At 57.5% G+C, this 15,170-nt stretch overlaps 1 protein-coding gene across 1 annotated transcript; it reads left to right on the forward strand.

Moving 5' to 3' along the window:
* Positions 1-684: 684 nt before the first annotated feature.
* On the forward strand, positions 685-14,911 carry LOC122383403 (serine/arginine repetitive matrix protein 2-like). The gene is made up of 8 exons (XM_043369760.1): positions 685-1,188; positions 3,212-3,882; positions 4,112-11,936; positions 12,164-12,253; positions 12,619-12,791; positions 13,189-13,339; positions 13,746-13,890; positions 14,142-14,911. The coding sequence occupies exons 2-8, from the start codon at positions 3,215-3,217 to the stop codon at positions 14,231-14,233; spliced, it is 9,144 nt and encodes a 3,047-aa protein (XP_043225695.1). The 5' UTR covers positions 685-1,188; positions 3,212-3,214; the 3' UTR covers positions 14,234-14,911.
* Positions 14,912-15,170: the final 259 nt, after the last annotated feature.

Consider the following 15,170-nt stretch of genomic DNA (forward strand, 5'->3'; position numbering starts at 1 on the left):
CCAAAATGAGAGCCCAGGGGCCTGTCAGGCTAGCCAGGTGCCTTTCAGGCTAGCCAGAGGCATGCCAAGCTGGTCAGGAACCTCCCTGCTTCATGATATCCAGGAGGCAGGAACCTTTTAGGCCGCTAGCCAAGGGCCTTTCATTAGCCAGTCGAGCTAGTCAGGGGTTTTTCAGGTTAGCCAGGGGCCTATCAGGAATCACTCCCAAATCAGGCTAACAATATTCCTCTCAAGCAATGGCAGGGCCCTTTCAGTTTTCATCAGGCTGTCATGGGGACGGGACCCCTAAAGACAGTCACATCAGACAGCATAGAAGGCGGGGCATTTGAGCCGTAATGAGCCCACTGGCTCGACGCATCCATTCCAGTATGCAGACCAAGTGCCAACCGAAACTCTCATGATCTTTGATATAACCTATAGGGACGGCCTTGGTCCTGCCCAAGGCCGTATATAGTGTCCTGCCAGTATTTTTACATATTGTGGTCCTGCTCGGGAATCGAACCCGGATTGACACGGACTACCCAGATGATAAGAAGAACCCGACACGCGTAGCCTGCGCCACCAGCCGCTAATGCGCTGGGATATGTCGCCCTAAATTCTTAGTGCTCGTTGCTGAAATACTTTGTAAAATGACGTCATCGATTCTCACTTTAGACACCCATTTTCTTATTTTGAACCATTTTTACCCTATCAAATATAACTTAATAATTCTAATTTAAATCATATTGCCATTGCTAGAAACTGAAAGCCCCGAAAAGTGGTTCACGATTGTTTGCTAGCAGTTGAGGTCATACATACTCTTTGCTCATTGGCTGACAAAACGTCACTGGAAAGTCTGCTCACAAATCACTCACAATCTCATGTACGATGTAAACGCTTCGCTGGGCACGCACTACTTGTGGCCTGTGGCGATATTTTTCCCAAAGTAGAGCTGAGATACATCGTTCGATTTATTTTGCTTATAAGCTATATGGCCAACTGGCATATTTAATGCTAAAACCATTTTCATCGAGCCTTTGGCTATTGAGTCTGAGTTTGGGATCATGGATTGGTTGGTTGTAGCCTTAGATCGTCCGTAATGCTGTTGCCGGTTCCATGCCTTGTCATTGTCGAACTCCGTGGCAGAAGAAGGTTGAATTCTCAATAAGATATTCCAAGGAGTAATTCTTCACCTTTCATCAGATACAAGTGAGTAAACAAGACGTTTGTTTGCTGATGCATTGATGCAATAATGTCATAGTTAGGCCCATTAGGTACCCAATACCTACCATTATGAAAATAAATTGTCGCCAAAATTTGAAGCGAACATTTTATTTTGGAATGTGAGAAATATATTTTTTTTCTGAATCGAATCTTATTCATTGAACAGTTGGTAATTGCCTGGTATTAGTATATATTACGTCCGAGTGGACTATTGTGACGCTGTTGATACAATTGCCCTTTTTCATTTGCTTCCTGGGCCTCGTTTCATAAAGCGAGTCCATAACTTACGCCAGTTTTTGGTCTTGTATTGCAAGTGCATGTGAAGAGATAATGATAGTTTGAATTGTTGAATTTATTTATCTTGCAAGGAAGAACAGAAGGGAGAAGGGGAAATCAATTTATCACTTAACATGCACTTGCAATACAAGACCAAAAACTGGCGTAAGTTATGGACTCACTTTATGAAATCAGGCCCTGGGCTAAAAATTGAATAAAAACCACACCATATGTCATAAACCATATACCAACCTGAAAAATTGGGAAGTATTAAAGCAGGTGTCACACTTCTTTTTACAACCAAGGAGGGGCACTATGCCTAGATGTGCTTCTTTCTAACCAAACCAATATGCACAAACATAACTTAACCTGACCTAACCTAACCTAAGCTATATTAAAACCTACAACCTATAAGCTACAACATACAACCTAAAACCTACAAATCTACAGCCTAGGTACAGTCCACAGCAGAAGTAATGTGGGGTTTCAGGCATGGGTATGTTCTGCTTCTGAAGTTTAGGAACGATTAGCCAGACTACAATGAAACTTTGAATGTAGCTTATATGTATCGTCACCCTTGCAGCTGCAACTTTAGCTATTGACATCTTCTTTTCGATCACTCCGCATTAAACAATCGCCAGTCAAAGCCAACCGTTGAGATTGGTAAAACCCTACATTACTTTAGCGGTGGGCTGTACATCTCTGGGTAAAGCGCATCTACTTGGTTGAAAAAGAAGTGTGGCGTCTGCTTTACTACTACTGATAATTTTTCATGCCTGATGCCATTATTTGCTTGAAAATATGTACCTACACAACAAGCAGAATTAATGGAACTTAATCTAACTACCTTATCTTACCTAATGTAACCTTGCCTGATTTAGCATGTGGTTGGGTATTACTTAAAAATGTATGTGTAAAAAGTATTGTAAATGTTGATGTGTGGTGCACTTTTTAAGTTAAAGAGGAATGAGGATGTGTTCCTTCCTTTCATGTTTTATATTTTTCAATTTCTCTGGTTTCTCTGGAGAGTGAGTAAAGTAGATGTAGCCTAATAGTTTTCCTGGACATACAAACACCTGCTTGCATATTGGTGGTTATGTGTGTTTGTTGGGTTGGCATACCTTTGGCTTCTTCATTATGTACCTGCACTACATGATACATATACAATACATACCTACTCCTGCACAACATTGTGGCTGGAGATCTGCTATCCGTAGCCTCTATAGGCTCTTTAATTTGAGGTCTAAGAGTAAAAGATGGCGAATTTGTGCATATGTCTGGCTATTTAAATATCATTAGTGGGTTTAAGTCTACCTGCATCAGCATACTGTATCAAATTTTTAGATTATTTGTGCTTGTCTGCATGTGTATCCTATATCTCAGCATCCCCACAGTGTCATTTATATTTATATTTAATGTGCAATAAATTGTCTTGCACACAGACATTTGGGCCTTTTCAGTTATATGTTTGATTCTGTCCATAATTCAAGGTTCTAGTACATTTCCACCTCCCCAAGCGAATGCTTTTCATGCTTGCAGGTAAGGTTCCTGCTTTTTAAACTGTTCACTAGGCAGCATAGAAAGCATAAACAAGAAGTGTCTGCCTTTCAAGTATGTCTGTAACTGAACTGTAAGATTTTAAAGCATTTGTTAAGCTCATTTCTTTAAACAGCCAACATATTGGTATTGCCTCCACCAGCATATGGCTTAACAGCACCATATTTTATTTCAGAAGATGGACATCCCTTTGCCGGGTGAGGACATCCCGTTGCCGCCGTCGCCGCCACCTCCACCGCCGGCGGCCGGCACGGGACCCCTGCCCCCGAGCACAGCGGTGCCACTGCCCGTCTCCGGGCCGCCGCCGCCCGTCTCTGGGCCTCTGCCGCCCGTCTCCGGGCCGCCGCCGCCCGTCTCCGGGCCGCCGCCGCCCGTCTCTGGGCCTCTGCCACCAGTCACCGGACCGCCGCCGCCCGTCTCTGGGCCGCCGCCGTCTTTGTCCGGGCCGCCGCCGTCGGGGGACGGCCTGCTGCCGCTGCCCATTGGCCTGCCGCCTCCCAACTTCCATCAGCCGCCGCCGGGCGTGCCACCGGTGGCGCTGATGTCTCAGGTGCCGCCGCCGATCCCGCCGCACCTCTCGGGCGCTCCGCCGCTCATATCCACCGCACCGCCGGCAGTGCAGACGGCGCCGCCGCTCGTGCAGTCGGTGCCGCCGCCCGCCATGCCGGCGAGCTCCCCACTGATGCCGTCGGCGCCGCCGCTGATGGCATCTGTGCCCACCGGTCCGTCGGGTATCCCTTCACTGATGGCGCCGCTCCAGTTGCGCCCCGCCCCAGTCACGCCCATTCTGCCGCCGACCACCGCCTTGCCACTACCGCAGCAGCTGCAACAGCAGCAGGATGACAGGTGAGAACATACTGCATTATCAGTATCGGCGATGAATTATTTAGAAGAAATATTCGCTGATCTTGTTGGAGAATATCCTGAAAATAGTGCTGATCGAATATCTTTGATAATGATACGACTGGTAGATTCCAATACATTCGTTATGCAAGATGTGTTTTCATGCACCTTGTATATGATGTAGGTATGCAGACCACTGTCCCTTTTAATTTGTTCCTGTGTTGTTTTACAGACCTTACTCGCCCAGTGCCATGTACGACAGCGACAGTGGCATGGACGAGATCACACCGGCGTCCGCGGCCGCCCCAGCAGCGCCCCCGGCCGCGCCGGCGGACGAGGCGCCCGCAGCGCCACCCTCCTCGGTGTCGCAGATCGCGCCCAACGTGCTGAAGCGGCTGCCGCCCGTGCTCGGCAAGGAACAGGCCAAGAAGCGGCTGCTGGCGTTCGCCGCTGCCAAGCAGGGTGCGCCCAAGAAGGCGCCACCAGCGCCCAAGCCGGTCAAGACGGCCAGCGCCGCCGCGGAGGAGGAGGAGCGCCGGCGAAAGAAGCGCGAGCGCAGTCCTCTCCTGATTGAACAGATAAAACGCGAGGAAGAGGAGCTCAAGGAGACGCTTCAGCTGGGCAACATCCTGCCGACGACTGCGGGTGTTATCCTGGGCGACCCGACCACCATCATGGCCTCGATGGCCTCGCTGGCAGCCATGGCGCCCCCTCGTAACCGATACGTGGTAGAGGCCCAGGAGAAAGCCAACGCCGAGGCTGCCGTGGAGGCGGCGGCGGTAGCGGCCGCCGCGCAAGAGGCCGCCGCCCCAGCGAGCGTGCCGGCTTCCGCCTCCAGCTCCCAGCCGCAGCTGCAGCGGATGGTGGCAGCTGTACTGCCGGCCCCGCCGGCCACCGAGCCACCGGCTGCTACAGATGGGAGTCAGCACACCCGCACTCCGGAGCCGCCGCCGCGGCCCACCGCACTGCCCGTCTCCTGGCAGGAGTACAAGGAGGGCGGATACCAGCCAGACGATATCCGCAACATCCGCACCGAGCTGATTCGGCGCAAACGACGCGACAAGGACGACCGCGACGCGCACCGGCGTCGGCGGCGACGGCGACACTCCTCGGACTCCAGCTCCGACGGGCGCCTGTCGTCGCCGTCGCCAGAGCCGCCGCTGCTGAGACCCGATTACGATGACCGCATGATCGTGTATGTCAGTGTCGTTGGCCGCTCTCGCGCTCTGGAGTTCCCTCGCGAGACAGTCAAGACGACCAAGGCGCGGCCGCACCTGACGTATGCGCCCAGTCTGCGTGTGTTTTCGCGCATCAAGACGCGCAAGGCCGTGCTGGCCGATTGTGACGAACCGCGTCGCCGTGATATGCTGGCCGTGATGGAGCGGACGGAGCCGAGCGCGGCTGCGGCGCTGCCTTCCGAGCCGGCCAAAGAGCAGCCCTGGTTCTCGCGAGCGCTGACCGCTGCCGACGACGAGCCGCCCTCGCACGAGCGCTCCAAATGGGACGATGACACTGAGCCGGCCGAGAAGGGGGCGCAACAGAACGGCGCCGCAGCGGCCATGGAGCCAGACGGCGGCCAGGAGCCGACCAGCTCCGAGCAGCCGATGGAGGTGACCTCGTCGACAGCCGACGACCTACCGCAGACCGCAGAGGTCAGCACTGCGCCGGACTCAGCTGTCGCCAGCGCACCGCCTCCGGAGAAACGGGCCAGGAGACAGCGGAGCTCGACCAATGGAGAGGACTCTGAGATGACTGGCGACATCAGCAGCGCCATCAGTAGGGAGGTGGAAGAGGAGATGCTGCGGATGAAGAAGGAGATGGAAAAGGAGACAGACAAACGGGCGAGGAAGGATAGTACAGGAGGTGAGGTGAAGCTGAAAAGGGACAGCAGTGTTGACGAGCTGGGTCACAAAGGCAATGACAGTGTTGTCGAGGCTGGGAGCCGGAAGAGGAAGGAAAGTGTTGGTGAGGAGGCGAATCGAAAGAGGAAGGAGAGCGTTGGTGAGGAGGCGAACCGGAAGAGGAAGGATAGTGCTGGTGATGGAGCAAGCCGGAAGACACAGGACAGTGTTGCGGAAGAGGTGAGCCGAAAGAGAAAGGACAGTTTTGGGGAAGAAAAGAGTAGTAAGAGGAGGGACGATAGCACTAAAAAAGTGGACATGCGCGAGAAAGAGGAGCTTGATGTATCTATGAAGAGCGTTGATGAAGAACCAAGCCGTAAAAGAAAAGACAAAGGTGATAAACGGAGAAAGGATGACGACCCAGTTGACGATGATCGCCGCGAGAAGAAAGGGACTGACGGTGACAGAGCCAGTCGGAAGAGAAGAGATAGCCCTCACGATGTAGCATCGCGATCAAGGGAAGAATCGACAGGCACTGACAACCGTCAATCCAAGCGCGATACCAGTGACGACAGACAGGCTCGTAAGCCAAAGGACGATAGTCCATACGAGTCCAGCCGAAAAAGGGATGCAAGTGATGAAAGGAGCAGAAAGGATAGGAGCAAGGACACAGGTGATGACAGAATGAGTAGAAAGGAAAGGAACAGGGACGCAAGTGATGACAGAAGTAGAAAGGAAAGGAACAGAGACACAAGCGATGACAGGAGGAGTAGAAAGGGAGACGATCGCCGCGAGGAAAGGGGGGATGATCGCCGCGACCCTATCGGGGACGACTCTCGAAAGAAGCATGAGAAGATGGACGTGGATGATGGTAAGAAAAAGAAGGATAATCGAGACGAAATCGATGAAAAAACGGGCGCTGATAGTGACAAACGCAGCCGAAGGTCGAAGGAACCGGAAGATGAAAGTCATTCCCGACGTGAAAGAAGGAAGGAGAGAGAAGGAAGCTCCAAGAAGGAAAGAGCTAGTGTTGACGGCTCGGAAAGACAGAAGGAATCTGATCGAAGTGAGGAACGCGATCGGGGTAAATATAAAACCGTTGACGCTGACGGAGACCGGAAGCGGAAGGACAAGGAGAAGGAACGCGAGCGCTCGCGTGAAAAGCCATCTCCGAAGAAACTATCGGACCGCAGTGGCGACGAATCAGATGACGAGGAGAGCTATCGGAATGAAGTTATGGCGGCAGACCGAAAGGCAAACAAGGCTAAGGCGAAGGATGCGTCTCTGAAAAAGAGTAAGGCCAAGGAGTCTGTTGGCTCCGACGATGAGAAGCACAAGAAGCGGAAAAAGAGTAAGAAGAGTAAGAAAGCTAAACATAACGACGACGAATCTGATGAGGATGACCACGGAAGTAAGAAAAAGAAGAAGAAAAAGAAGCACAAGAAAGGCGGCTCCGACACGGACTCAGATTCTGACGACGAAGCCGACGAAAAGTCCAAGCGGAAACATCGCTCCAAGAAGAAGAAAAAGAAGGATGAAAAATCAGACTCTGATACCGAAGAAGAATCATCAAAAAAGAAAAAGAAGAAGTCCAAGAAGAAGAAAAAGAAGAAGAGCCACTCTCGGAAACGTGACACGTCCGGCTCCAGTGACGACTCCGACTCTGAGGGCGGAGCGGGCGCAGGCGGCGACAGCAGCGGGCGGAAGCGCTCGCGCCGGGACGACCGTGACTCAGGACGGCAGGGTCGGGACTCGTCCAGGAGCGACCGCCAGCAAGAGCGGCACTCGTCACACAAACGGCGCCGCCGCGACAGTCGCAGTGACTCCGTGGAGAGCCTGGCTGACACGCCACTGCTGGCGCGTGACCTGGCGCCGAGTGGGCTGCTGGACGCAGCCGACACGCCTCCGGGTGGTCCCCGTGTCAGCGACAACCTGCTGGCGGCACCCAGCGGCCTGCTGGGCTCTGAGGCCCGGATGCAGCCGAGTGGCTTGCTGTCAACAGAACAGGGGTCAAGCTCATCGGGGCTAGGCACTCCGACGCCCGACAATCAGCAGCGGCCGTACAACCTCGAGGAGGAGTTTGACTTCGGTGCCACGCCCTCGCCGCCGCCGGCCAGCGATGAGGAGGAGCCGATACCACCACCGCGGGTGCCCCGCTCGCCAGTCGGTCTCGGGCCTGACCCGTCCCCGTCGCCTCCGCACCGTCCGGATCGAGCAGGTTCGGCAGCTATGGTTCACGACCAGCCGGACCGTCCGGCCTCAGGGGACCGGTACTCGCCATCTGAGATGTTTGCTCGCTCACCGTCACCGCTGTCAGAGATTCAACCCAACACCGTTGCTGCCAGTGCTCCCGTTAGTGTAACGTCCACTGCTGTCGCGCAGGAGCCGCCGGCACAACCTACCCCGCCTCGACCCCGTCGCCGTTTTACTGATGTTCCCGAACCTGTCATGCCAGAACCACAGCCCCAGCCGCAGCCAGCCCTGGCTGGGCTGAGTCAGGAGCTTACGTCTGAGACCGCACACGGTTCTTCCCCGTACGACCCGACGTCACCCAGCTCGCCGTATGATCCGACGTCGCCCACGTCGCCTCAGCGCAGCCCGAGCCCGGAGCCGGCGCGGCCAGAGACAGGGTCTCAGGTGGAACCAGAGCGGCCCAGTGCGCCGCCGCTGGCCCCACCAATACCGGCGGTGGTAGCCGCTCCGCGACCGCTAGCCCGCGAGCCCAGTCCCCGCAGCGAGGAGCGAGTAGTGAGGACCACGGAGAAGCGTCCTACTAGCCGATCGTCAGGAAGACGCAGCGAGTCGCCGCGCAAGGACGGCCGACAGCGGCGGAGATCTGGCTCCTCGCAACAGAAATCCAGCCCGTCTCGGCCAAAGGCCATCTCTCCCAGTCCCGCCCGACACCGAGAAAGGTCCCCGGCTTCGCCGCGGCGCAGGGGCAGCTCTTCGCGTAGCAAGCTGAGCCACTCACCACACAGCCGCCGCTCGCCCAGCCCGCGTCACCGGACGAGCCGAGAGCGTCGCGAGCGCAGCCCGCCCGCCTCGGCCGGCCGCAGAGGTGGATCATCCCGACGCCCGCGCAGTCCGAGTCCTGCTAGCCGCCGCCGCGGATCGTCGCCCCGGCGGCCCAGTCCCGGTCGGCGCCGCAGCAGTCCGGTACGACGGCGCGGCAGTCCACTGCCCAGTCCGCCCCGCCGCGCTGGCAGTCCGCTGATGAGCCCTCCACTGCGCGTGATTCACCTCTCGGGTAGCCCTGCGGCAGATTCTCTGCAGACAGCTATCCGCCTGTCGCCGAGCCCTCCGCGGCGCGTGACGCGCATCTCATCCAGCACGTCCCCGTCGCCGTCGCCTGGCCGGGTGGCGGTGTTCCCACGTGAGCTACCTGTCCCTCATGAGATCCCTCTGCCTCCCAGTGGTGGCCTGGACGCCGTGCCGCTGCCGCCGGCCGAGGGAGGGGACATCCCACTTCCGGCGGAAGCTGCAGAAGTCCCGCCGCCCCCGCCACCAGCAGATAAGCCCCCGTGTCCAGAGGAGCCGACTCCACCGCCGCCGCTGCCGCGCGAGCCACCAAGGCCACCTAGCACTAAAGCGAGGCCGCCGTCGCCGCCGCGGCCCATCGGGCTTGGCATCAAGTTAGTGGCGAAGCGCACTATCCGACCGGTGTCCTTAGGGGCATTCGCGGACCCAGAGGACGACTCTCCACGTGGCCCGCCGGTATGTAGCGCGGATGAAGACACATCACCTCATCCGGAAGATGTCAGGCCTGGCAGCCCAGAAGGGACAAGGCGTGAAAGCGGCCAGCTTTGGCAGTCACCACTGGTGGAGGAGCGTCGGGTTCACATGCAGGAGCACGTCGACTCGCCGACTGAAAAGCGCCGGTCACGCTGGGGACAGACGCCGCAGGACGTGGCGAAATTAGAGACAGGGGCAGCGGTGCCCGTCTCGACTTCGCCACTGTGGGCCGACCAACACGAGTCAGAGTCTCCGATACCGACGGAGCGGAAAGAGGTCCGCCTCACGCCCAACTACCAGGTGAACATGGCCTTGTCGGGAAAACTGCTGGAGGACGTGCGCTCCGACCAGTCTAGCTCATCCACACCCCAGCGAATAGTCCGACATTCAGACCTCAAAAGCCCCGAGAGGGTGACGAAGCCCACCGCATCAGGTCGACCCACCAGCCCAACTGAGCGTCGCGTCAGTCGAGATAGTCATCGGTCAAGCCCGGCGCGAAGCCGCGAATCGCACTCGCAGTCGCGAGATCTAGATGAGAAACGATCACGCAGTCCCAAGTACAGGTCGCGCAGCAGTCCCTCGCGACGCTCGCGTAGTCCCAAATCGAAGAAAAGTGATCGTGAAAGTCCATCTAGGAGATCGCGCAGTCCTAAGTCGCGATCTCGCGCCAGTCCGACGGCAGTGTCCCATGCCAAGTCCCGCTCCCGCAGCAGTCCAAGTAGGCGCTCACGAAGTCCGAAGGTGAGGGACCAGACAAGTCCCTCACGGAGGTCACGCAGTCCCAAGTCCAAGTCCCGAAGCAGTCCTAGACGTTCTCGCAGTCCTAAATCTAAGTCTCGCAGTAGTCCTGCTAGACCAAGGTCACGAAGCCCCAAGTCGAAAGCTCGTTCGAGCCCTTCGAGGAGGTCTCGCAGCCCCAAGTCGAAATCTCGGACCAGCCCTTCAAGGAGGTCTCGCAGCCCCAAGTCGAAGTCTCGGACCAGTCCTTCGAGGAGGTCTCGCAGTCCCAAGTCGAAATCTCGGACCAGCCCTTCAAGGAGGTCTCGCAGCCCCAAGTCGAAGTCTCGGACCAGCCCTTCGAGAAGATCTCGCAGTCCGAAGTCCAAGACACGCACTAGCCCCAGTAGACGATCCCGTAGTCCCAAGGTCAAATCTCGCTCCAGCCCCAGCAGGAGGTCCAAAAGTCCGAAGTCCCGTTCCAAGACAAGTCCTAGCCGCCGCTCCAGAAGTCCCAAGTCGCGGTCTCGCGGCAGTCCCCGATCGCGCTCCCTCCTCAGTCCGCATCGATCGTCGCCGAGTCGGTCTCGGTCTCGTGGCAGCCCGCGGGCGAGGTCAGACCGGGTCAGTCCGGGTCGCAGGTCGCCCGGGGCCAGGTCACGCTCCAGGGGCAGTCCAGTTCGCTGGTCTCGCAGCCCGTCTCGCCGGTCGCGAACCAGTCCCGGCCGTCGCTCGCGCAGCCCGAAGTCACACACGCGCCTCAGCCCAGGACGACGCTCGTGGAGTCCACGTGCGCGACTCTGGAGTCCGCCGCGCCGCTCGCGCAGTCCGCGGCTACGCGGCCGCGGCAGTCCGGGCAGGAGGTCACGCAGTCCTGACTGGCGCTCGCGGCTGAGTCCGCGCCGCCGCTCAGCCAGTCCGCCGCCGGGCGCCGGCAGTCCGCCGGGTGGGCCGGACTGGAGCCGACTGCCGTCCTGCTACCCGGAGAGGCCTCCGCCGCCGCCACAGCAGCAGCAGCAGCTGGCGCCGGCGCTGCAGCACATCCCGCTGCCGTCCTCCAACCTGCGCCAGGTGCCGATCGTGGACGGACCGCCGCCGCCGCCCTCCAAGGACTTCAGCCTGCAGCGCAGCCTGGCTGACTCGACCATCAGCGACTCGGAGCTGACGGACGACCGGCTCAACGACGACCTCTGGAATGTGGCCATCAACTCGCGCACGCAGCCGCCGCCGCCGCCGCCGCCGGCTCCGCCCAAGCGCCTGTCGCTGGACGAACGACTGGCGATGGAGCACGGCGTGCCGCCGCCGGCGCCGCCGCAGCCCGACTTCTCGCTGCCGCCGCCGCCGGTCGACAGGCCGCGCTTCGTCCAGGTGGGCAACATGCTGCAGGTGCTGCCGCCGCCGGTGGCGACCGCCGCGCCGCCGGCGCCGCCGCCGCCGCCGCCGCCGCCCGCTCCGGTGGCGCCGGCCGTGCCCATGTCTGCGCCGCCGCCGCCGCTGCCCCAGCCGGTGACGCCCGTCGCCGCCACCGCTGCCGTTACCGCGCCGTCCGCCACCGTTCAGCACATCACTGAGACGCTGGCCCGGCTGACGCAGCAGGCAGCGGCGGCGGCAGCGGCGCCGGCTCCGCAGGCCAACTGGTACTTTCCGATGTACCAGCCGGCGGGCAAGCGGAAAAAGAAGGAAAAGAGGAAGAAGAGGAAGAGAGAAAGGGGCGATCCAGAGGAGGAGAGCATTGCCAAGAGGGCGAGGAAGCTCTCTAAGCGACAGGTCAGTCGGGCGCCAGGTGTTTTACGCATGTCTGTCAGTTCTTGAGCCAAAAGAATCTTCTGTTATTCCAATACAAATATCCGTCTTGTCATACTTCGGTTCTCATATTTGTGTTCTGTGTGAGGTGTGTTGTTGCGCAGTGTTTTTATGGTTTGATAAATATTTGGCCAAAGTTTAACGGTAATTTTACGTGCTATATTGACTCCGTTGCTTTGTCGTGCGTTTAGAAAAAGCTGAAGGAGGGAGTGGATGCCATTATCGCCGGAGGCGACCCGTCACTGCCGGGGGCTGATGACGAAGACAGGGAACTGCTCAAGGTGAGACCCGACCAGCGGGTGGAATCGATGTGTGCGATGTGCACCATTGACTCGCCGTGTATGCTTTTGTCTTTTTATTTCCTTGGGCATGTGTAACCTTTGCCTTGGATGTGTAACGTGTGTCCATTTTTTACAGCTAAAAACTGGTAGTTTTAACAGTCCAATCGTAGATCTTGCCAAGCGCCCTTCTCATTTTCATTCAAGTTTACGTGTTTACGATTGTAGGTCCTCTCACCGCTTTGCTTCAGTAACCTAGCTATTCAGCGGTCTGTGTCGTCCACTCGGTCGTCTGTATTCCTGTAGTCGTCTCCGTTCCCTCCGCTGTGGCCGTGACGCCTCCCGTCTCCGTCCTCCGCCGTCCTCAGGAGGCCATGTCTGAGGTGCCTGACATGGAGACGGCTGAGTACGTGGCCTCCGACGCCGAGGGAGAGGAAGAGGAGGAGGAAGAGCAACAGGAGGAGCCCAGCCGGCCCCGGCCGCCGGTGCCCCTGCCGCCCGCCGACTCCGTCAGCAGCATTCTCGTCATTGACGGGTTCAGGTGCGGCCCCAAATAATGAATCTCAGCCCGCTAGATAGTGCTAATAATGTAGATGGTATACGATGGATGAGCTGACATTTTTTTAAGTCGCTCTGTACGTTTTGTCATTGTATAAAATGTTCAAAAATGTGCCTGAGGTATCAAATTATGACGTCGATTTTCCGTCTAATTGCATCGCCCTCCTTCGCTGTTCCTATGCCATCTTTGTCCCGATTTTTTTCCCGTGTGCTCCCAAGTCCCATGGCGTGTGTCGCTTTGATTTCCCATCTCCCCACAATCCACATACCAGCAGGGTCGGGATATCACCACATCATCGCTCATATGACCTTGTCGCGTATATGCCCGCCTGTATCTGTCCCCGTCGTCTGACCTTCCCATCCCCGGCGCCACCCTGCAGTAAGGACCGTTTGGAGAAGCGGGTCGGGTTCGCCGACGGCTACCGGCCGGGCGAGGGCTCGCCGTCGGAGGGAGAGCCCACGCCGCCGCCGTCACCCACCTCCTCGCCGCCGCCGCTCCGCATCTGCCGCAACGGATGGCCCAACATCAAGGTGGGATGCAATGGTCGAAATGACGTGGTTAAAGTAAATGACGTGAAATCTCGATGACAGTTGTGATGATCGGTGTTTAGCAGATAATGTGTCGTCTGTCAGGTAATGTTCTTGGTAGCTGTATTTACCCGATGTGATGATTATATGATGGCTGTGCATTGTGTGATGATTGGGCCACACTAGCTGTCCATTGAAAGCCAGCTTTAGTTAGATTGCATGGTAGATTTTCGGTAAACGTTAAGCGTTGCGATCGCAACGAATATCAGCTGTATCGATTTCAGTGAGTCTGGAACATTCACTATTCTAGAGCTTAGTCACCTCACGGCTTCCGCACAACTTCTCCCGCTGCCCTGTGAATGTACCTGTACCTCCGTTAGTCTGACGTGTACTCCCTGCTCTCCGGCAGCTGCGTGTGATCCGTCAGATCCTGGACGCCGAGGACGAGGCTGTGGACCCGGCGCCGCCGCCGCCCCCTGCCGAGAGCCCGCCGCCGCAGCCCTACTACTACCTGGGCCCGGCCGGCGCGCTGCTGCTCTACATGCAGCCGATCGGTGAGTGATTGGACAGCCGCCCCGCCGGATCCTACCTGATCTGACTGAATTGGTATGATCCGGCCCGAATCGACCCGACCTCTCCGGTCTGCTGGGCTGAACCCACACCCCTGTCTCTTTTCCCTGACCTCTTGTCGCTGGCCGCAGGTCTCCCTGTCCGTTTGCTCTCTGTACTGAACTACTTCGTGTGCTGTCCCTGAGCTAAAGTTCCTGAGCGCCCTCAGACTGACGAGGTTCCTCTGTGTTTCCAGACGCCGAGGGCCCTCTGGCGGCCGGCGCGGCCCCGGCGCCGTGCGCGGAGCCGTTGCTGGCCCCGCAGCCGGCCATGGTGTCAGTCGGCTGAGCCGACCACGGCCGGTAGAACGGTAGTCGCCCACCCGGCAGGTCTCCCTCCCCTCCCCTCACCCCTGCACATACACACAGAGGAGGATGCCCGGTCCGAGCGGCCGCCAGAGCGGGCCTCCTCCCCACTGTGTGTCGTCATTTGGTCGGTTTGATATAGAGGACGCAAGTGTTAGTGGTAGCCGTGGGTACGCCGACCGTTTTGTGTTGATTGTCATCATTTCGGGTGCTTTTTGCGTTGCTGAGGGCAGTGGTGGGAAGCTCTCGTTGGATTCACACCAGAACAGACTTTTTCCGTTCAGGACGCAGCAGATTTCACTGCGCTGTGAGGATTTTCTGAGGAAGGTGTCGTTTATGATAATCCCCGTTCGGCCACCCTCGATATGCCAAAACTGTTCGGATCCCGGGTGGTCGGATGCGGACATTCAACGCTGGGCTGCCTTGATTGGCTGGCTTCCGAGCGAATCACAATTGATTGGCTACTGCTAGTCGTGTAACATTCGATCCCCCGATTAGTCAGTTCCGAGTCGGCTGGCTTTTGATTTGCCAGTCAGGGACTGGCCAACCGGTGTTTGGTCAGTCCCGAACCGGTCATTTTTTCTAGCTGTATCAGTTGTACGCGCGCGTCTGTACTTGTCTACTAATACCCGTTTAGAATAAAGTCTCTTGGTGTGCCGTTTGCGCTGTGTGCCTGTGGCAGTGTCGATGTATGTGCTGGTACTGCTCCGGTTGACTGTGGCCTGACTTTCCAGCCGGTGAGCGCAGCACCTCGTCAGGGCCGGCCCCATGTGTGACCGTTGCGTGGTGCGCGGCCGGTCGGCGCTCGTTGTTGGTTGTGTGGGCACAGCTGCGGCAGCCGACCAGAGCCTGGACAGGTGGGTGGTTCGGTCCACCAGGCGAGGCTGCCGATCGCGACATAATCACACGGGGTCAACATC

The sequence above is a fragment of the Amphibalanus amphitrite genome, unplaced genomic scaffold, assembly GCF_019059575.1.
Source record: "Amphibalanus amphitrite isolate SeventyFive unplaced genomic scaffold, NRLGWU_Aamphi_draft 000163F_arrow, whole genome shotgun sequence".
Classification (NCBI taxonomy): domain Eukaryota; kingdom Metazoa; phylum Arthropoda; class Thecostraca; order Balanomorpha; family Balanidae; genus Amphibalanus; species Amphibalanus amphitrite.

Coding starts and splice junctions, on each gene's coding strand:
- LOC122383403 (XM_043369760.1), top strand. CDS start 3,215: ATGGACATCCCTTTGCCGGGTGAGGACATCCCGTTGCCGCCGTCGCCG. Junction 3,883..4,111: donor CAACAGCAGCAGGATGACAG/GTGAGAACATAC, acceptor GTTGTTTTACAG/ACCTTACTCGCCCAGTGCCA. Junction 11,937..12,163: donor GGAAGCTCTCTAAGCGACAG/GTCAGTCGGGCG, acceptor TCGTGCGTTTAG/AAAAAGCTGAAGGAGGGAGT.